General features: G+C 38.9%; 1 protein-coding gene across 1 annotated transcript in view; it reads right to left on the bottom strand.

Annotated features, from left to right (window-relative positions):
* Positions 1–23,158, bottom strand: part of SDK1 (sidekick cell adhesion molecule 1) — a 1,163,851-nt gene that overhangs the window by 171,302 nt on the left and 969,391 nt on the right. The window contains 3 exon segments of the mRNA XM_078152930.1: positions 5,689–5,787; positions 9,178–9,367; positions 12,954–13,069. Of these exon segments, the coding sequence (XP_078009056.1) occupies positions 5,689–5,787; positions 9,178–9,367; positions 12,954–13,069 (405 nt within the window).

The following is a 23,158-nucleotide window of genomic DNA, read 5'->3' as shown; positions in this document are numbered from 1 at the left end:
TTCTCTGATCTTACTTCCTCCTGTTTCTACAAACTTTGCCCACATTGTCACCCATACTTGGAATAGATACCCTTCCCTTTTTCTGCTTCTGTCACTTCTTCCTTCAAGGACTAACTCAGGTGCCACTTCCCTACGAAGCCTTCCCTAATCCCTTAGCCAAAGGAGATTTTCTCTTCTTGAAATTACTCTTACTGTTTATGCTTAATCCTTTTTTTTTTTTAACTAATGGAGAAGCAATGTAATATAGTGGCTAGAAGAGTATCAGACTTGGATTCAGGAAGAACTGGGTTTAAATCCCACATACTGGCTATGTGACCTTGGGCACATTACCTAAACTTCCTGATCCTCAAACTCCTCATCTGCAAAAGGGGGTAATATTTTTCTTAGTCACCTGCCTTGTTGGAAAGCTTTGAGGATCAAACAAGAAAAGGTGTTTAAGATGTTTTAAAGTACAGGGGGGCAGCTCATACAAATCACATAACTTCACTGCACCTCTGTTTCCTCACATTAAAAATGAAGAAGATGGGGCAGCTAGGTGGCACAGTGGATAGAGCACTGGCCCCTGGGAGTCAAGAGGACCTGAGTTCAAATCTGGCCTCAGGCACTTAACACTTACTAGCTGTGTCCCTTAACCCCGATTGCCTCACCAAAAAGCAAAAAAAAAAGTATGTGTAAATATCAGTTACTATTATCAAACTCTCCTTGTTTCATGATTTTTTTTATACCTCCCTATAAGACCTGCATTTTATATATCTGAGTCACAACAATATCTGACACAATGTCTCATAAACAACGTGAATTTAGTAAATATTTGTTGAATGAATAACCTGTTAGCTACACCAGAAACAGCACTGAGTGACTTTGGGCATATTATTCAGCCTTTGTTAGGTCTCCCCCTTTCCTCAATCCTAAAATGAGGATAATACCATGTGGTTCCCACTTAACTCTAATGCTATAGACCAGGAGAATTAATACTTCTACATTGCATTGACATTCCCAAAGGAAAGCCCTATAATCAATGAAAGGTATAAGAAAGGCTTTTTCCTTGTATAAATAGGAAAAAGATGATGCAGTCAAAGAATGGTTTTTGCCGTTGCCGTGAATAATGGCTAGAGATGGTATTTAGGGATAAAAAAATACATATCCTTGAAAAAGAACTAGTTATGTAATTATGGCTAAAGTGAAATCAGAAATATCAGTACACTGAGTTTTAGTCTGACAAGGTTGGGGAAAATGCAGTATATGTTAGGTGAAGATGAATGAGCCAAATCAATAGCATGAGTAAAACATGGGGGGTGGGGGGGGGGAAGCATATTTTTAAGTTTATGGCTGACTTATGATAATAAATGCACCAGGAGCAAAAAATGAGAAAAAAGCCAAAGACACAAAGTATGAAAAATATGACGCCAAGGAAGGCTCAGCAGATTTTTGAAAACAACTTATGGGCTGAAGAAATAGAAAGAATCAAAGAAAACCAGACACAAAGAACCATACTGGGGTTTAGGACAATGAACAATTTTTTTCCTCTGAAGGGTAGAAATCTGATGCTAGTTCAAGAGACAATAGAGTTAGTAAGAGGTAGGAAGAGTAATTTATTGACAAAAGATTTTGTATTAGAGTGGAAATCTGAATGAGCAACCAGAAAGGAATTTTTTGGGGGAGCTTTTCAGGCATCTTTGTTCCTTCTGATCTGCTAGCAGTTAACTACAGACAGACATTGCAACAATGTACCAGTAGTCATGCCAGGGAAGCTTAGTTCATTTTGTAACAGTTGTATTTATCCTAGCATTAGCATCTTCTAAAATATGTTTTGCACGGCTGCAAGCAATTTCATACGTCTTGCGCCTTCTGAATAAACAAAAGGCGTCAGTTTAAGCTACCTCTTAAATGAGAGGTCATTGTAACATCACTATTCGGTTGCCCATAGCAAAGAAGCCAGAAGATTGCCTTCCACGGTGCATACTAACGCAGCTGCCGACCTCATCACCAGACAAAGCCAACGGCACTGGATTGTTGGACCGTGATGCACCCAAAAGACAAACAATTATTAATTGGTTAGAGAACCTACAAAGAGCTGAATGATATTAGGTCTCTCAAGACTGCCTAGCACAGTGGCTATGTGGTTTGTTGATTTTATAGCTTATCCATTTGAGAGCTGGGAGCGTGCAAAGGCAACATTGGATCAAAATATGAATTTGCAAACATGGATTACATTCAATTTAGTTCTTCATTCTCAGAGGAGTTCTCACGCACACTTTTGTAATAAGCTTCAGGTAAACGTTAGACACGTGAAGGCCAGGAGGAATGCTAACTAGGGAATGGAAGGGTGCAGAACCTGGCAGGCCTAGTCAGGGAATACACTTAGGAGCTTGAACACAGATTCCTAGTGAAGTATCACTTTAGTTTAATAGCAGTTAAACATGTGTAGTACGTTGGTGAGTATGGGGAAGAGACAGCCATATTCCAGTGGTTACTACTGCATTCCCCAAAGGAAGGCTCTAAATGCTAAAAGCTCTCCATAGTAAAATATTTAAACAAATAAGCAAGTGATTCTCCCTGTAGGCTTCTGCTGGTGTGTTTCATGCTGTTAATCTCTTTTTGAAATGCAAGAACATGTTTTGATATAGATTACAAAAACACTAGCTGCCAAGGTGCTTGTAGACTCAGAAGGCCAAGCTATAAGAGCAGGAACATTGATTGAAGATCTCTGGAGCTAAAGTTAGTCTTGCAAAAAAGATGTTTTCTTTTCTCTGTGTACGGTTGTCTTACACCTTTTGAAACTGTTTTTACATATTTCTATCAGCAATTTCCAATTTTGTATGCTGGCTATAATACCTCGGAAATGTTTATTACAATTATGACTAAATGCCGTTGCTATAAAAGTAATTCAGATGTGTGCTGTCTTCTGTGGGGAAGATAGCTATGGTGCTAATTTATTTTTTGCCTGTTTTGTCATGGTCCATGGGGATGAGCTAGAAAGCTAAAAACATTTAAACACCAATCTCATCTTCGCTTCTTGCTCTCTCTCTTGCCTTTTTTGTATATGCAGGCCTCTGTGGTATTCAAAGGCAGTCCCCACAGTTTATACAGCGTGTCATGCCAATCCTCTCAGGAGCACTGAGCATGTGTGGTTCCCTCCTTTTGCATACATTCTGGGTTCAGAATCCTACTGGAGATCCACATTGCCTATAGGATAAAATGCCCTTATCTGGCATTCAAAGTCTTCTGCATCCTGGTTAAAACTGGTCTTACCTTCCATTAACCACATTCACAGGTCCTCTGTTCCATTTCAACTGAATAACAAAATCAAATCAACAAATAAGTGCGAAGTTGACTGTCAACATGAAGTAGTGGAGAGGGAATTAGAATCAGAGAAGCTGGATTTGAACTTTGGCTCTGCCTCTTACCATCTATAGTATCTTGGACAAAACCCATTTTCTGAGTCTCAATTTCCCTATTTATAGAATGAGAAGGTTGGACTAGATGACCTCCAACATCCCTGCTAGTACAGAATTCATGATCCTACTCTGTGTAACACATTGAGAATGTTACAAAGGGTGATGATGAAAAATATCGAATCCCTGCACCGGAGGGGCTTCCAATTTAATTGTAGGGATAATACAGAAATATGTGAAACTTTACATAATAATACTTCAATCTTTAAATAATCATTCAAGATGAGGATGGAAGAGATGTTATGAGGCTTGCCATGATTAATTGTCCTCTGAATTGTACAGATTATAATTGCTGAAGGGGGAGTTGAGCACAGACAGATGATTTCAGGTTGGAGTGCTTAGGAAAGGTTTTACATAATATGTGGGAGTTGAAGAATGGTAGATTGGGGAGGAGCTATATTACCATTTAGCTTTTCTTGTCTAAATTAGACTATATGCCCTTTGAAGGCATGCAGTGTATTTTATTAATTTAGTATCCTCCATCTCACATGGCCCATAGCACAAGACATAGTAAGTACTCAGTAAAAATGTATTAATTTGATTATAATTTCCTGTCAAATATTTTTATCATTTAAATTCTTTCAGTGCCCCAGGTGATCCTCTAAAACTTTGTAGAAGAGTTGTTGATCTCTACCAGTGGAGGAATTTTCCCAAAGGGAGATCCTGATAAAACCATAGGTTCAGCTTTCTAAATGATAATCTATGGACAGTTGCCTGCTGGGATTTGTAACAGCTGTGGTCACCTTGAAATAAATAGCCAGTGGAAGAAAAGACAATGTTCTTGGATGAGGAAGGATGAGCCAAAGGAAAAGTGGGTGGGGATCCTTCCTAAGTCCACAATATAGTCTCAGTTGTGAATGGATGCAAAGAATAGAATTTTGGTAGTCAAAAGATCATAGCTCTGGAGCTGGGAAGGACCTCATTTTAGTTCAACTCCCTCAATTTACAGTAGAAGAGACTGAGGCCCAGAGAAGTGTGCAGAACGTGTGGCCACAAGGCTACATATGGCCTTCTAGGTTCTTGAGTGTAGCCTTTTGACTGAGTCCAAGTTTTACAGAACAAATCCTTTTATTAAGGATTTATTAAATCACATTCCCACTGTGAGCTGAAGCTCATCACTCTTTCCATTGAGCCACAATGCTTATTCTCCATCATAACTGGCAACCCTTTCCTATAGTCCCTTCTGGGTTGAGAACAATCACAGAGGGAAGGGGTAAAGGCAAAGCAAGGTTTCTCTAGTTGCAGGAAAGATCTCTGGGAGCATGTGAAACATTGCAAAGAATTACCTACTTTAAGAAACTCTGGGGATATGTCACACTCCCCACGTATGTTTAGTGACCCCTGCTGCCTCTCTGTCAGATGAATTATCTGAAGGCTCTGAGGGCAATGCACACCTAAACAAACCACTCCTAGAACCACTGATTTCAGATTCCAGTAGCAAGAACTTGTGAGTCAAAAGGTCATCCAACTCAGAGATTTTATAATTACCCCCACCCCTCCAAAATAGCCCAGACTCCGCAACTCCAGGGATTACAAGTGAAGGGACAATATCAGAATGAAAAGGGTATCACAGTCTTTTCATACAGTATTTATAGAAACGTGACAAGTACAAGTTTTGTCTCCAAGTAAGGACTATTAATTTTTAATATAAGCAGCCATCTCTAGGGAGTGGAAGCTTTAGGGCTCATCATAAACTGCCTCCCTGGATGGAAAGTCCAAAGCAAATGAATCCACTGGGCTCCAACAGAGTATTCTCCTAAGAAAGATCCCAAAAAGACAATGCACAAGTACTATACTTCCTGGAAGATCACAGATGGTGCTGAGACTAGGAGAGCAAGACTGAGTATATATCTTCTGTCAGAAATGAGCAAGTTGCTTATCAAAGCCTGGTCCCAACTGTATGTTGAGTTCAAAGCTGAATGGCAAGTTAATTTCAGACCGTAGCACCAGTGGTATGGTATAGAGAACAGTGAATACATGGAGGAAAACAGGCCCTAGAGGGCCCACAAAATGAAAGTCTGATTTCATAGAAAACAAATCCCACAAAAGGGATAGAGCATATCCCACAAAAGGATGGGGGGAAGAGCTAGATAGCCACAGCTGTGATTTTTAGTTCTTAGCTTTGGCCTACAAATGGAGGTCTTCAGTGGGTTTTATCAGTCTTTCTCAAGCCCAGCTTCTTCATACATTTGTCCATGTCTAGAAATTACTCACTCATTGTCCCCTCTCTTACCCAGAATAATCCCATTTGGTTCCTCTGGTGGTTGCCACACAATCCTCACTGAGGTCAGCCTCACTTCAGGAAACACAAGTCTTACAGGTGGCCCTGGAGCTGAAGGAAATAAACCCGACATTTCAATGAGCCAGATCTTGTGCACTTAATAGCATCTTTCAGGTACATTATGAGGCAGACTGTCTTCTGTGGGCTGGCTTGGTCACCTAACCAGGGTGCAAGAAACTGTTTCCATAGGAAAACTTATTCCAAATTAGCAACAACAGACTTGCAAAAAACCAAAAACAAACAAACAACAATAACAACAACAACAACAACAAAAAAACGACAACAAGCTTTTGGAGCACAGCTAGACTATAAAGGGAGTAGTAGCCTGTAACTTGGCATTACTCTGTATAAGCCTGAGGAATTTCTTTATTTTATCTTGCATATATTTGAAATGATAGAATCTAAATCTTAAAACACCAAAGAAATATAGTGCCTAGCATAGGGTATGGTACATTGTTAGATACACTCATATTACCTATTCTAGAAATCTGTAGAGGTATCACATTTTCCTACTAAAATGTGAGTTCCATAAGGGCAGAGAATGTGTTTTATCTAAACTTGGCACCTCCCATAGTGTCTATCACAGTGCTCTGTATACAGTATATATTTAATAAATGTTTTGAATGCAATTACTTATAGAATGAATAGTAAACTTAAAGCTTTGTTAGATTACTATATCAATCACAGCATACAAACATAAACATAAATCCTACGTTTTACAGAAAGCCATTCCATCTGTCAGCTCCAGGCTTTTCTCTGGCTATCCTCCATGCCTGGAATGTACTCCTTCCTCCTCCCTGCCTACTGCCTTCTCTGGCTTCCTTTAAGTCCCAACTAAAATCCCCTCTTTTGTAGGAAGCCCTTTCTAACTCCTCTTAATTCTAGTGTCTTCCCTCTGTTAATTATTTCCTACTATCCTATATGTAGCTTGCTTTGTATGTATTCATTTGCATGTTATCCCATTAGAGTGTAAGCTCCTTGAGGGCAGGGACTGTCTTTTGCCTCTTTTTGGATCCCCAGCACAACATGGCGCCTGGTACATAGTGGACACTTAAATGTTTATTGATTGATGATTGATACATATGCAAAATGGAAATAAAGAATTAAATAATCTAAATTTAGATGCTAATTTGCTATGTTATCTTTGGCTAATCACCATTCCTTCTGCACCTCACTCAGTCAGCTTATTTGAAAAATGGAGATTCAATTGAATTCAGTAAGCACTTATTGAGCTCCTTCTGTATGCCAGATACTATACTAGGAACTGAAGATGTCAGGAGAAAAAATATGAAATAGTTCCTTCTCTCAGACAGTTCCCATTCTACTGGGCAGTGGGGGGGGGGAGAGTGCTATATATACATAGAGAAATGCACACAAACACAGGTTAACCACTGGAACCTGCTTCACAATTATTAAGGACTCCTAAAATTAAAAGCACATTGAAAGCAAAGTCATTGGGATCATATTGTCAAGTTTTGATTTCTCAGGGGCTGATTTTCCAGATTATAGATTATCCAGGTTCCTTCCTTCTCTTCTTTACCTCTCCTGCTCGATGCCCTTTAACGTGTTTAATATTTCCTGACAGTCCCATGAGTGGATTAGACCTCTAATCTACACTAGTGGATATGGGGTGAAGGGAAAGGGAAAAAAAATCAGGTCATTTAATCTAGCTCCATGTTTGCCTTTCCAGTTATAAGACCTTGTGGAAGAGGCTAAAATTCTCTTTTGAAATGATTTCTTAAAAATATCATCTGTGATTTTCAATTATCCATGCTAATTGAGAGCTGACTAGACCCAGATGGCTATCTCAGCTCTTTTGTGTGGTACAAGGGCACCAAGACTCAAGGATGTCAGAGTCCTTGTAAGATATATTTACATGAATGATTAGGCAAATAAGTTGTGTGACCCGTGTAAGAATGATTCCATCATCAAATTTCATTCTGGTAACTCAACATCTGATTACATAGTAGGAAAGAAGGCCCATGGATCTAGTTACACTAAATGGAATACGTCTGTTTCAGCCTCTTCAAATGGCTATGGGTATCTATGTCCCTTTCTCCTCTCTCACAAGTTTACTCTTAGACCAGCCTTTCTGACTTCGCATATGCATTAGGAACACCTGTGTTTGAGCATAATAAGTACACAAATGAGGCCACGAGCACATTAACAGAGACAACTGGCAGTCAAGTCTTCTGTCTCAGGTTCACAAGTTGGTACTAATTTGAAAATGCATAGGCACAGAAATCGGCCTGTAGCATAAATCCCACCTGTGTTATCATTCTGGCTGATATTTTTAATTAAATTTGAATAGAGAGGGAGACACAACATGTTTATGTTGGGGGTGTGGAGAGAGAACAATCTGTGTCATTTGCCAATGTGTACTTTAGGAGGAAACGACTATAATTGACTCCTACTTGAACAATTTCAACATTTTCTCTATCTCCTTTTGGTTCACAGCATCCAAAAGACTCTTTCCCTACTGAGTTTTACAACGAGGATCTTGCCCCCATTTTCCTTCCTACAAAGTGGTCCCACATGTCCCTGAGCTCCTGTCTTACAGGAAAACGAACAAAACAATTAAGGATTATTGTCTTCTTTATCTGGGCAAAGCCCAGTAGCCTCAATCTCAGTCTAAGGTGGAGAAAATAGAGCTTTCACTCAGCAGTGCGAACATGTTTGCAGCTAACTTAATTACTTCAATAAAGTTGCTTAAGAAAATTTACAGTTATTTCATTTCTGTTAGGAGCTTTTGATTCCCAAGGTGGATTTTTTTTTATTAGGATCAATAATTTTTTCCCTTGACATATTCATTATACTCTACTTAATAATGAAAATGTAAAGGAGCTAACCTTTAAGTGTTTGACATCTGCAAAGCGGAAAAAACATATTTACTGATGATTTAAACTTCCATAAAAACAAAGCAGTCAGGACATGCTTGTTATTCAGTACTGCTAATACAGGAATCTGGGGACTTCTCCAAGCCTTTCAAACACATCAAACTGTATATGGGAACTTCTAATTATGTCTGGTAATGCAAACAGTGAGAACCGGAAGAAACACCAGGAGGATTGAGCATACAGGTCAATAACGGATTTTTTTTTCTGTATTTCTATAGACACCAAATAGAATGCCAGTTTTATATCTTTTATAGTCCCAACTCAAGCCAGCATTTACTGCTCCTTACCACAGCACTGTCTATTGCAGCGTTATGATTGAAATTCTGCATAGGTTCATAATTAGGCTGTAAAAATTCACTCCAAGCTGAAATTGGCCATATAAATGCTCTGTGACTGAAAAACAACTTTGTTTTGTTTTCATCAACAGGGGGAAAAAATTAGTTTGAAAATTAAGTTGAAAATAACAAAAATCTAAACTGTTTTGATTAGAAAGGAAAACTTGGAAAATGAATGGGGAAAGCAAAGGTGCAAATCATAAACTTACCATCATCCTTCGTTCGCTCTAAAATGGGAGGAGAGCTCGGGACTCCATTTCCAATGCGTGTGAATGCCAGCACCTGGAGCTCATAGAGCACATATTTCCGTAAACCTGCCAGGAGAACGGACTGTGTGTGGTTCCCTCTCACTATGTGGGTTTTGGGTTCGGGGTCCAAATTTTTGGCCTTGAATAGAATCTGAAGCATTGACAAACATAACAGGAATAGTTATTATAATGTAATACATCTGTACACAAACCCCAACATGGATGATGTGGACTGTTTTTAAATATAGGCCAAAGATAGGACTGCATTTCTCTTCAAAAAGCAACTGTGCATGAGGTTTATGGCTCTAGTTTTTAAAGACGGCATTTGGTAGGGGGAAGAGGACAGTGTTGGTGAAATTGCAACATTTAGTTTGAAGTATAGTTGTTCATAATTTGGAAAGTTATCTTTCTGTTCATTATTTGAGGGAGTTGTGGCACTCAATTCGAGAGGTACAAATTGTGTCTCCCAACACAAAGCCTGGACCACAAAGGGATACAGCCTTCTGAGGAAAGGCCCAACGTACATCACATTCATACAATTCCAAGGGACAACTTTGTTCATGCCCCTGGAGAATGATGGCTAATCAGAAGGGACCTTGTGAAATGAGTCAAGTGTAACCTGAAAACCATTCACTTACTTCTTCGTAAGCCATCTTTGGTTTCTGGGCTTTCCAGATGATGTTGCATTACTTCAAAAGGCTTCTAGAACCAGTGAGTGAGTCACTGGTTTAAATGGAAGACTGTGACCTACTGGTGAAAACCCAAGAAAGGGATCTGGGACTAAGAACACAGTTGGTTTCCTGAGGATGTCAGTACAGTATGTTGCTACAGCCACAAAAAAGGCCAACAAGATGCAGGACATCATCAAAAAGAGTAATGTAACCTAGAAAATGTCATCTTCCCATTATATAAAACTATCTTCCCTCTACCCTTATAATACGGTGCCCGTGTTGCTACATTTTAACAACGAAATAATAGATCTACAAAAGGTAAAAAGAATGAAAAGTAGAGTGATTCCTGGGATGGGAGACAACTATATAAGATCAATTTGGAGAGTCAAGATTCGACAGGGGACAATCAAAATCTGTAATACAAATGGTGTGGATAAGGTCAATAGGATCTAGTTCTAAACCAGAAATACCACATGCAAGTACCTTTTGTGGAAGAGTATCTCCCACCATACTGAGGTGACAGAAAAGAAGAGGGACGGGGTGCAATTGTGGAGCAGTTAATACAGTGCTGGATGTGCAGTCAGGAAAACCCGAGTTCAAATCCAGTCTCAAATATTTACTAGATGTAAGACTCCATAAGTCACTATCTGCCTCAGTTTCAATCAATCAATATTTATTAAAAGCCTTCTGTGTGCCAGGCACTGTACTAAGGACTGTGGATATAAAATGAGGCAAAAGACAGTTCATGCACTCAAGGAGCTCATGGTCTAAGGGGGGAGACAATATGCAAACATACAAACGAGCTATATATAGGGTAAGTAGGGAATAATGAACAGAGGGAAGGCATTCTAATAAAGAGGGGTTAGAAAAGGCTTCCTACAAAAGATGGGATTTTGGTTGAGACTTAGAGCCAGAGAAGGCAGTAGGTGGGGAGGAGGAAGGAGAACATTCCAGGTATGGGGGCTAGCCAGAGAAAAGCCTGGAGCCGAGAGATGGGGTGTTTCGTTTCTTGGAACAGCCTGGAAGCTAGTGTCACGAGATCAAAGAGTACATGTCAGGGATTAAGGTATAGGAAGACAGGAAAGGCAAGAAGGGCTAGGTAATGAAAGGCTTTTAATGTCAAACAGAGGATTTTATATTTGATCCTTCAGGTAATAGGAAGAAATTGGAGTTTATTGAATAGGAGAGTGACTTACACTTTAGGAAAATCACTTTGGTGGCTGAATGGAGGATGGAACGGAGGGAAAATGGAAGGAGAGAAAGGCAGGAAGACCCAGTAGGAGGCTATTGCCATAGTGAGGTCATGGGACCGGGACCAGAATAATGGCAGCGTTAGATGAGAGAAGGGGGTGTATTCAGGAGGCGTTGCAAAGGTGAAATCTACAAGCCTTGGCAATAGATCGGAAATGGGAGAGCAGTAAGAGATATTGAGGAACATAGGATGACTCCGAGGATGTGAATCTGAGGGATGGGAAGGATAGCGTTGCCCTCTGCAGTAACAGGGAAGGTAGGAGAGGGGGAGTGTTTAGGGGGAAAGATAATGAGTTACATTTTGGACATGTTGAATCTAAGATGTCTTCTAGGCAGATTCCTGAAAGGCAGTTGAAGAGGTGAGACTGGAGGTTAGCAGAGAGATTGGGGTTTAAATGAATTTCCTCATTTAACCTCTTTCTGCCTCAGTTTCCTCTGTAAAATTGGGCTAATAATAAGGCCTATCTCTGTGGGTTGTTGTGAGGATTAAATGAGATATTTGTAAAGTGCTTTGCAATCCTCAAAGTACTATATAAATGCTAGCTGTTAATATTAGCTATTATTAAGAGAAATATCAGGTATAATCCTTCCCCTAAAAATCTTACAACCCTCAAGTGAAGTGTGGAAGAGTGGTATAGTAGACAGAATGATGGAAGTTGGGAGTCAGGAAGACCAAATTCTTTAACCTCTCTCAGTGTACTCATCTATAAAATGGAGATAATGATACTTCCAGTCCCTACCATTCAGGATTGTTGTAATATTCAAATGAGATAAGGTTTCCAAAGTGCTTTGCCAACTGTAAAGTTCTATGCAAATATCAATTGTTTCTATAATAAAAGGGAGTCATGATGCACACAGCAGGTAACAGGCAATTCTTTTTCCTAGAAAATAAAAATGGACTGAGAAAAGGCCTTGGAAAAATTGATGAATTACAGAGCTATAAATCATAGAATTGGAGAATTTCTGGGTTAAAAGAGATCCTCAGTTGTTATCTAGTCCAACCCATGTCTGAATTTTGTTTTTAGAATGCCTTCTACAATATACCCAACAAATGCTCATGTTTCATGTGTCATCTGTATTTCATCAGTGAGTAGACAACTTTTTGGAGGGGCCTATTTCTCTATGGGAGAGCTCTCAATGTAACCAAAGTGCTTCCTTATATGGCTTCTAAAAGAAGCTAACCTAGACTTTCAAGCTGAGGTCGGGGGGAAAAAAGAAAACAATAATAGTCTCTTACTACATATCCTTTAAGACCCTGAGCAGAAGGACATGGAGGGTCTGGCCCTGTGGGACAATTTGCTTTACACATTTGCCAATCACCTACAATACTTAAATACTTGGACTATGCTTGGTCTTATAAAGGATTAAAAAAACAAACAAAAATTACATGGTCCTTGCCTTCCAGGATCTTACAGTCTAGATTGAAGAGAAAACTTAAGACAATTACAGAATAATAGAAGCCTATTTAATTCCGTGCTGGTTATATTTAGAGCTAAGAACTATAGGTGTTCAGTGAAGGAAGAGATCAATGTGGCCTGATCAAAGTCTATGCGAAGATCCTGGGACTTAGATCTGTTGGACGCATGGAGAGGAAAGCAAGGCCATGTTAGGAAGGCAGGACAAAATGAACAAAAACTTGAAAGCGGGATTGCGTGGTGTGTGCAAAAATGAGAGTCTCTCTGAAAAAGACGGTTTGTGTAAGGGAGTAATGGGAAATTAGTTTGATGTAACATATTTAAAACAAATGGCAACTTTAAAACCCACAAATAGCAAGTTGTTGTTGTTGTTGTTTTTAAACAGTGTATACATTTGTACCTTATAACCCAGTATGAGTCCATTCTGGTCTTGATCAGGTACAGAAGCCCATGTCAATAAAATCTGAGTGGAGCTTACAGCCTCAACAGACACATTTTCAGGAGCAGCTGATGGAACTGCAGGGAACAGAAATCAGGAACATCAGTGGCCAATCAATGAAACAATGAAGTGCCTACTAGGTGATGAGGATACAAAACAAAAAACTCTTGCCCCGAGGAGTTTTTTTCTGCTGGGGAAAAAAACATGTTCCCAAATAAAAGCAATGCTTCCACATTGCTTCCCCAAACTGTGGAGCAGTTTGACTGTGAGTCCCATTTTATGTTGAATATTAATGATAAAACTGATCTTGAAATTAAAATGTCTTCTGAGCACTTAGGAGTGATCAGAATTAAACCTGTCTTAGAACAATAGAAATATAAATCTCTTCAATATTAGCAATTAATATCAGAAATCCTTAGATACTCAGAAGCTTATTCGTCTTTCCTGAGTGAGTCCAATCAAGAATTTTGTACTGTCACTGCCTTCATTAACTTAATGGAAATAAAGGAAGTTTCTTGCTTCAAAAAAGTTAGAAAAACTCAGAGAACCATGAGCTAGATTAGATTTCAGAGGCCATCTTATCTTGTCTAGCCCACTCTCTCATTTTTTTTTAACAAAGCAGACCCTTTTATTGGTTTGTTATTACCTTCAAAATTAAACCTAAGCTGACGATTTCCAGAGTCTGAGTCCAATCTGCTTGTCACACTTTATCTGATGTTCCCCTGTACCCTATTCTCTTTTTTAAAAATTTTTTTCAAATTTTTTTTTTAGGTTATGACCTTTTTTAAAAATTTTATTGATTTATTTTGATTTACCAACAATCACTTCCATATGCTTTTGAGTTGAAAATTTTTCTCCCCATTCCTCCCCCCCACCCTCCCCAAGACAGTGCACAATCTGATATAGGCTTTACATTTACATACCCATTAAACATATTTTCACATTGGTGAAGTGAAAATTAAAACCAATAGGAGGAACCATCAGAAAGATGAAACAGAACTCAACAGAAGGTAAAAATAAGTGATAGTGATTCAACTTCCATAGTTCTTTCTTTGGATGTGGACAGCATTTTCCAGCCCGAGGCCACTCAGTTCCCCAAAACATTAGAAACAGGATTCGAACCCATGTCCACTGATTAGATTTACTACTCTTTCCACTGTAGCATTCAGTTGTCTTAATTCACACCAAAACACAAAGGATTTAGACTTGAGGGTTTCTGAGGACAATCTACACTGAAACCCAGAGAAAAACTGCAAATGATCAGCAAAGGTCCTCACCTCTTTCACTTACTATTTGATCTTGTTCAAAACAGAGAAATGGAGATGTGAACAAATGGTAGTTTCATTTATACAATTGAGAGTTATTAATTTATATAATAAAGAGTTATAATAACAATTAATATTATTTCCCCCAAATATAATTTTTTTTAATTTAAGAAAATAAAAACCCAGTAATTTAAAAGCAAGTTTGCAATTCTTGACCCATGCCAACAAAAGAATTTCTGTTTTGACAATCTTCTGTTTGCCTTGTGTCACTAAATTCTAAATGTTATTTTTTTGGGGGGGCACTACACTTCTGATTTCATGGATATTAGAAACTCCTTATATAAAAGCCCCCTTTTTCATTGCAGACTGGCAATTCATCTGTTTACTATAGATATATAGAGTTTGGAGTGCTAAGAAGTTAGGTGACTTGATCATAACCATAGCTCATAACTATCGTGTGTCAGGTGAAGGGCTTGATCCACACTAACCACTACTCCACAGTGCCTCTCAAACAGGTAAAACAAGTGTTTCTTGATATATTTGAAACCATTCAGACATAACTGAAGCCCAGAGACTTGCACCCTCTGGGTTTATTATATGGACTAGGTCTAGTCTTAAGGGTTGACCCAAGTTGGAAAAATCCAGTTTAGTTCATATCGAGGTTTCCCTAAATGTGAACAACTGCTCCCTTACAAACTGTCAAGTAACAAATGTAAGTCAGGTATGATATGGTATTTATTTCACCCCACAGAAAATGCAAAGGATACAAGGGACTCACAGTATCTTAAATACAGGGAAAGAAAATAAGGCAATCAAAGGATGAACAGGAACCCATAAGTAGCTATATATAGCACATGAGGCACTCACATAGCTCTTAAGTTTCTCTTGGAAGGGAACTGAACTTGGAGTCACTAGTGGGGCAGCCCCTTGTCATTCCTGTGGGTCCCAGTTTCTCATAGGCTAACAATGCATAGTCTCCTTAAGACTTAAACTGCTTTTTTCAGTTTAGAATTCTTCTTGCCTCCTAGAAAGACAAATACAAACTTGGGGCTCTTGCACAGGCAACCTCCTTTCCATCAGCCAGGCAATATTTGAATAAATCTCTCTGATTAGCAGAATGTGGAAAGGTCAAGATTCCTTGCGTCCTCAAGTCACACATCTTCACTGTGCCTCCAGCATGAGGGCCATGTTAATGATCCTTTTCTTTGTCCAAGAGGCAGGTTGTTCAGGAAATCCCCTTCTCAATCTCAAGGAAGCCAGGTCTCTACATTCTTTGACTTGGGGCTGCTCATGAAGCAACCTCAATACTGATACTGCCTAAGGTATTTTCCTTTTCTGGCTAGATTCTGAGCTGTCATTACCTAGGAAATCAAAAGTACCCATCCTCTACACAGGAAGTTGGGGTTTGAAACCCTATCTATAAACCCCTTTCAGGCCAAATGGCCCAATATTTCTGATGCTTCCACATTCTACTACAGGACCTCTTATTATTGTCTCAGTTGTTGCCATTTTTTAGTCTGAGAAATCTCATTCTCAGGTATCTAGATTGGGACATGTACTTAGAAAGCTGTGGATGAGCACAGGTAACTCATGTGCTTTTGCCTCAAGTCTATCACTGATTGCTAGGGAATGGAATGGGAAAAATTCCTTCTCCCCTCTTCTCAAGCCCAAAATTCCCAAGAGTGCTCCCTGGCACTCTAGAAGAAAAGCACCAAGAAAGGCCAAAAAAAAAAAAACCTGAGAAAAGTCTGTTGTTCTATTGTACAGAGGCATAAAGAGATAGATCCTTTGAAAAGAATCTCTTCTCCTGCATCATCTGTTACTGAAAACCATCCAGGAACCATGTATGTTATCAGCAAGGTACCAAAGGACATAGCCAACGTTTCTATGGGGAGTTGCTTGCCTGACTCCTGAGAAAGGAATGCATCTTGTAACACCATTAAATTAACCATTTTATTGTTGTTCCATCATTCAGTTGTGTCTGACTTTTTGTGACCCTGTGGACCATATTGTCTATGGGGTTTTCTTGACAAAGAAACTGAAGTGGTTTGCCATTTCCTTCTCTGGGGGATTGAGGCAAATAGAACTTCAGTGACTTGCCCAGGGTCACACAGCTAGTAAGCAGCTGAGATGGAATTTAAAATCAGTTTTTCCTGACTCCAGGCCCAGTGCTCTATCCACTGAGTCACCTAGCTTCCTCCCAAATTGATCATAGACCCTATCAAATTAACTAACTGCCTCTCCTAATTGATCCCCTTTACATAATATATATATTAAGATAGCCACTTGATTAAACAAATGCGAAAAATCAAACACACTCCTTTTTCTCATGTGGCTATTATTGTTGAGAATATCATTAATCTTTCATAATTTGGGGCAGTTAGGTGACACAGTGGATAAAGCACTGGGCCTGGAGTCAGGAAGAACTGAGTTTAAATCTGGCCTCAGACACTAGCTATGGGACTCTAGGTAAGTTATTTAGTGTCTTTTTTCTCCCTCAGTTTCCTCATCTGTATAATGGAGATAATAATAGCACCTACCTCCCAGGGTTGTGAGAACAAAATAAGATAACCACAAAGTGTTCAGCACGGTGTCTAGCACATAGCAAGCACTATATGTTAGTTATTATTATTGCTGTCATTATTATTTTAATTTTGCAGTGATCCTCTAGGTTTGTAATTTAGGAATGATCCAGTTACACTCATCAATGTATTATGCAAGTATTAAATGTGTAAGACTGTGTGATCATTGTTTGCATTATCCTTATAATCTAGTAAAATAATAATAGTATATTAATAATAATAGTAAATAATAGTAAAAAATAATCTAGGTTGTTTAGGGTTTTTTTGTTTATTTATTTTCATTTGTTTGTTTTGTTCTATCTGTATCTTTGATTTAGTCTCACTAAATCTTACTTTTATTTATCTATTTTTATTTTTTATGCAACGGGGGTTGAGTGACGTGCCCAGGGTCACACAGCTAGTAAGTGTCCAGTATTTGGTCTGAGGCCAGATTTGAACTCAGGTCCTCTTGACTTCAGGGCCGGTGCTCAATCTGCTGTGCCACCTAGCTGCCCCCAATCTTATTAAATCTTGACCCTAACTTTGGGGCCAGCGTGCACAGGCCTGGAACAACATGTTGTTTCCTAAGGTTGGATGTAAGCTCTTTATGGGCTGGAATGTTTCATATTTGGCTTTGTCTTCCTAGTGCCTAGCATGGTGCCAGATCATATAGGTGCTTAATCTCACCTACCATGTTTGTTGAGTTGAATTGTACATAATATTTTATATCTGATTTATTTTGATAGTTTTCTCATTTGTGTAGTTTACCTTTGTACAAGTAGGCAGAGATCAGAGGATCACGGAAACACAGATTTAGGGCTAGAAAAGACTTCCAAGGTCATTTAGGCCAATGACTTCATTTTACATACAGATGAAGTGACTTGCCCAATATCACACAATTAGAACACAGCAGTCAGTTATCAATGCCAGATGTTTCAGATCTAAATCTAGCACTCTTCACTTTAGGATACTAATCCTATGGACCCTAATAAGCTACTGAAGAAGAATAAGGAAAATGCATCGTTTTATAAGTACATTTTCCAAAAGTAGCCTTCCTTAGTATTAGAAGGAATGTGCTGTCTCTCCAATGTCTTCCTTGTGTCCTAAAGAAAGTAATAAAAGTACACCTCTGAAGTGCTGGCCTAGAGGCCAGAAGGTAGAATGGGTTTGTGAGCATATAACACAAAAGTACTTAAATTTAATTTTTAACTACCCGTTAACCAATTAGCCAGAAAACAAGCAGAAAGTCTCTGCTTCAGAGTATTGTCAGCGAGGAGTTTCATAAAGCCTGATTCTTAAATTTTCCTACACTGACATGGTTTTATCTTCCAGATTTATCTTCTTCCTCAAGTATATAATTATGTTAAAGGAAAATAGATTGCCATAAGCCATGAATGTCTACGGAGAGCTGCCATAACTTTATCTGGAGATCTTCACCCAGTTACTCTCATATCAATCATTTCTAGCTAAAGAGGAAAAACAAAAAAGGTGGATAAGATAGGGGGAAAGGAAAAAAAAAAACTTTGAGCTGAGTGAAGGCCAATTCTCTTTTGGCACATTTACTCATTAAAGTTTGAGCCACTTTCTAAGATAAACTTAAGGAAGCCTGAGAAATCTTTCTGGTCGCTAGGGTATAGCAAAGTACCCCAACCAGGACACAATCAGCAGTATCATTAAGTGACATTTATTGAGCACCTGGTAAGTAAGAACTGTGCTAGGTACAGCATTATGAAGTGGTCCCCATTAGAATGTCAAGTCCTTTCAAATTCTTCCCAGTGCCTTGTATGGTATCCTGTGCAGTGGATACACAATAAGTATTGTTGACTGACAGAGAAGGGGAAACATGATGACAGTGTAACAATAAAGATGGGAATGTTAACTTGTCCATGACCTTAAGAGAGCTATCACTCTCCTGCTCCCCAAGTGAAGATGGCTGTCATATTTTATTTAATTATTTCAGGGAAGGCAGCACTGCCCAGCTAATAGAAAATTTTATCAGAGTGCTTATCAGAAGTAAGATAAATTCATATTCCATGTGTGAAGGCAGAGGATGAATTTTGTGGTTAACCTTCTGTGGGTTGTCCATCAGGCCTGAGCATTGGAAGCCAGTGTTTTGTTTTGGTTTGGTTTTTTGAAGTCACGGGACCTTGAAAAGTTGAAAATGTGAAAAACTAATACCCATCAGGTGTTGATGGGAATCATTCATAGGAAAGCCTCTTTGGATTGCTGATGGAAGCATTGACAGTTTTCTGGAATGTTTTAGAAACAAAACTGGACCTTGCCTATGTAAATCTCCCACTACCTTATAAGACGGGCCCTGGTTTTGCTTGATAAGTATAATTACGGTTTTATTTGGTCCACTCAAGAGTGAGGATATTTCTATCCTATATTACTGCCCTGAGTCTAAAATGACTTTAGACCACAGCTGCCTTAATCTACATCCACATCTGTATTTGTCTATAGTTGCTTTCACTGTGTTTCATAAATTTCACCTTGCCATTTGCCAGGAAATTGCTTTAAAATATGCTTATCATTTTAAAAAAAAAAGGAGCGATGAACTGGTACCTTGAATCAGCTATGAATTAAAAGAAACTGTCATTTTCATTGGTGAAAATTTAAAAAAATTATATGATTTTATTTTCCCATTTTATTTTAGAAGAGGATGAGAACACCAAATAGACTTTATGGCCAAAATCAAAGTGTTGCACCCCATTCCTGTCTGTCAAAAAAAAAAAAAGTATGTTACCATAGCAACACAACAAATGTTCCTCTCACTCCTTAACTGTTTCCTGGAGGTCAGTCTCTAAAAAAACACTAAGTGCTCAATTCTTACTTCCTATCAGGGAGTAATCACTGATTTTTTCCCCCTTAAGACCTGGTTATGTACATCCATACACTGGAGGTACCCTGTGTCCTAGAGAATGAGTACAAATGAATGGTTTGGGTTAGGTTAGTTATATAGGCAGGTTGGATGGCTAAATTTCTAAAAACCAGAACATTAAGAGAAAAGAAACTTCATTCTCAGGTTTTACCCAGTCAACAGTCGTCTCTTTATGGCCTCAAATGATACTAATGCAATAGTGACTGGCTAATGGGGCGCCGTCACTCAAGCATGCATAGTCTGCTCTGCTTGGTGCCAAATCTACATGGCTGCTTCTAGAAAAGGAGAATAAAGAGCCATACACTCTACCTCACAGAATGTATTCTGTAGCTATTTCCCATTGGTTCACTGCATGATTGTAGAAAGTATTTTTTTTTTAATTGGATGCTGAGCTGAAATAGAATGTACATACAAGGAGCTCAGTCTCTTTTCCTTTCCTACAAGGTATAAAGGTGAGCTCTGGAAAGCTGATAGACCTTGCCCTTGCCCCCATGGCTGGCTCATGAGTGCACAGCCTCCTAAGCAGGCCTATATCTCGTATGGGGTCTTCTTTCCTCTGGTGCAAGGTCTTTTTAGATCTTGAAAGGTCAGAATAGCAACCAGAGGTCCTGTGACAGAGTAAAGGAAGGTGACAATTCTGAGGAGCAATATCCTTGAACCAGACTGGAAGTGAGTCTACTCGCAGCTGAGACACTGAGCCCTGAAGGCAAAGCAATGACTTACCAGCCATACTGTACCAGAAGTTAACTTGGTGGTGGGGAGAATGTTTGTTGCTCCCACATTAAGACTGAGTCCACTCTCCCTAGAGACTAAGGAGGTAGAGGGGACAGTGTACTGCAGTTGAAAGGGATATTTTTATACTTTGGTTCTTGTCATATGTTAAGAATAATTATTTCTTTAGTGAAATCAATTTAATGTTAATTGGTTAATCAACAATGAGGAGGAAACATTTGGTTAATTTGATAGTGGGGTGCTAATCATGGGTATATGTGATAGTAAGGAGATATTAGCTGGCATTGGGCAATTGATATTGGGGGGATGCATGGGAGAATAGGGGCTCAAGCTGAATGGAATATTTAGTAGCTGACCTCTGGGGATCAGACCCAGCAATACAAGATGTGTTGGGGTACTAAGTCCAAAGTATATATATATGCTACACAAACAACACGTAGAAAAATACCAGTTTTTACACCTGTTGGAACAGTGAAATAACTTATTTCAAGGCTTATTCAAACTCTTCTCAACCTGAGTAACTATTTCCTGATGGAATTTTATCTTTTTCTCCCTTAATTTCCTCAGCCTCCTCCTAGGCTCTCACCAGTCCCATCTGCTTCTCTTGCTTTCCAATCTCTACATATTATACAAAGCCTTATTTTCTTACTTACTGTGTATTGTAGGTGTCATGAAACCAGTTTAAACCTCTTTCAAAACCCTGCTTAAATTTGGTTCAGAATGTTCTGTTCCATGTAAGAGATATCAGCCCTTCCATAAAATAGTTTAGGAAGAACTCTTTTACTGAGTCAGTTCGTACAAGTTACAAATTGCTAAATATTGCTGAGACAACTTTCCCCAAGAATCTATTACCTAAGTAACTAAACACTATACAAATGAAACTAAGATCTTCCAGATAAATAAATCAATTGCTGAAGAGGTGTGGTGGAAGAGTGGGAGGGTGGGGAGAGAAGAAAAGGCAGACTAAAAAAAATAAATGAAAAATTTCCCTCCTACTCTGTTCCTGCATCTCAAGGGATTCGTTTAGTTTACCAAAAGCAACTTCTTTAACTACTTGTGAAAACCAGGATAGGGAAAGCACACTTTTCCATGAAAAGGGCTGGATGTGATGACTTATCCTCAATACTGGCAAAAATTTTCCCTTTGACCTTTACAAGTTGACTTCTATGACACAATATATGGGACTGGATCTGTGATTTCATTGGTATGGGGAACTCCCAGGTGAGAAGACTCCCTCTACCAATGCATGTTGGTACCTTCTCTGTAACTTTTTAGTCTCAGAGAATTGCCCATGGCCCTGAGAGCTTAAGTGACTTTTTAGAGTCACAGAGTCAGTGTATATCAGAGGCAGGTTGAGACCACCTCTGTATCCACCATGCCATGCTGCCTCTCTCACACAATATATGATATTCAAACATTCCAATGGGCCTTGGATCCTTCTCAATGTGGGTGCTTTCTTCAGTGATATAGATCTTAATCTGTTCTCTCCCTGGGCCCAGGATCACCAAAATAACTTTGCAGTTTCACAAAGACAATAATCCATATAGCTTTCCTCCCCCTGCCAATTCTGAACTCAATTTACAATCCATCTGCAGCATCTGCCCAAGGTATATATGCCATTGAATGAGCTCCACAGATTTTCCATCTGACTGCATCTTAGTTTGGACTGTGGGTATATCTCATCCCCTTCCTACATGGATATTTAGAATTCTGATTCATTAGGAGGAAACATCATATACTAAAGTTCTGGGCTGTGTGAGGAGCTCTGGGTACTAGTTCTGATTCTACCACTAACTGGCTTGGACAGATTGCTGCTTTTTCCCTCTCTGAGACTCCATTCCCCATCTACAAAATGGAATGAGGCAAGGGAGAAATGAGAAGATTAGGACAGATGGCAAATCTAATCTTCTCCCTTTGGCTACAGGTCCTTGGAAATCACCTGGGTAAGTTTTGACGACAACGCTTGTGTAACTCCTCTTCTCAAAACCTTTAGCATGTTCAGATTCTTCATACAGTCTGATTTACATATCAGTGGTATGACACTGCTGTTCATTTGGACCAAAACCACAAGAATAAGAACAACAACACTTAAACATAGACTGTGGTCAAGTTGGGGCTCCATCATTATGCAGATTTTCATTTTCTTAAAATCTTGTGTTTTCTAAGAAATAATTAATTGCTATTTATTCTTTTCTTGGATTTAGAAGGAGCTTCATTTTGGAAAACTGAGTATCAGATATGTTTCCTTTTTTTAAAAAAAGGTTTTTCTAAGCCTTTTAAAAAATCAATAAGACAAAGATATCAAAGAAAATACATCTTTAAAAGTCTCTGCTTTGTGCATGGTCACAGCTTGGTCTAATCTTTCATTTCCGACATTAAAAAACCCTCCAGTTTTGGAAGCAACCTTGAGGGGTCATCTAACCCATCTTCTCCCCATCTTTAGAAAAGGACACCCTTAAACATTCATCCTATTTGAAGATTATTAGTAACCCATTCCAGTGGCTTCTAACTCTTACTCAGAAAATTCATCCTCCTATCTAACCCAAATTACCCATGCTATAGTTTAAGACCATTTCCTCTTATTTTGTCTTTAGGAAAGTTGGAGAATAGCTGGTAACTAGCCTATGTAAAAGCTCATCATATACTTAAAGACCATTACAGGCAGTCCCCACCTTTAGAAGCAATGTATGGCCAAAGACCCCATCTTAAAGTGGATTGCAGTAAATC

The sequence above is a fragment of the Phascolarctos cinereus genome, unplaced genomic scaffold (assembly GCF_003287225.1).
Source record: "Phascolarctos cinereus isolate Bilbo 61053 unplaced genomic scaffold, phaCin_HiC Scaffold_4;HRSCAF=312, whole genome shotgun sequence".
Lineage (NCBI taxonomy): Eukaryota > Metazoa > Chordata > Mammalia > Diprotodontia > Phascolarctidae > Phascolarctos > Phascolarctos cinereus.
Note: the sequence above shows the minus strand (reverse complement) of the source record. Positions and strands in the feature narration are given on the sequence as shown.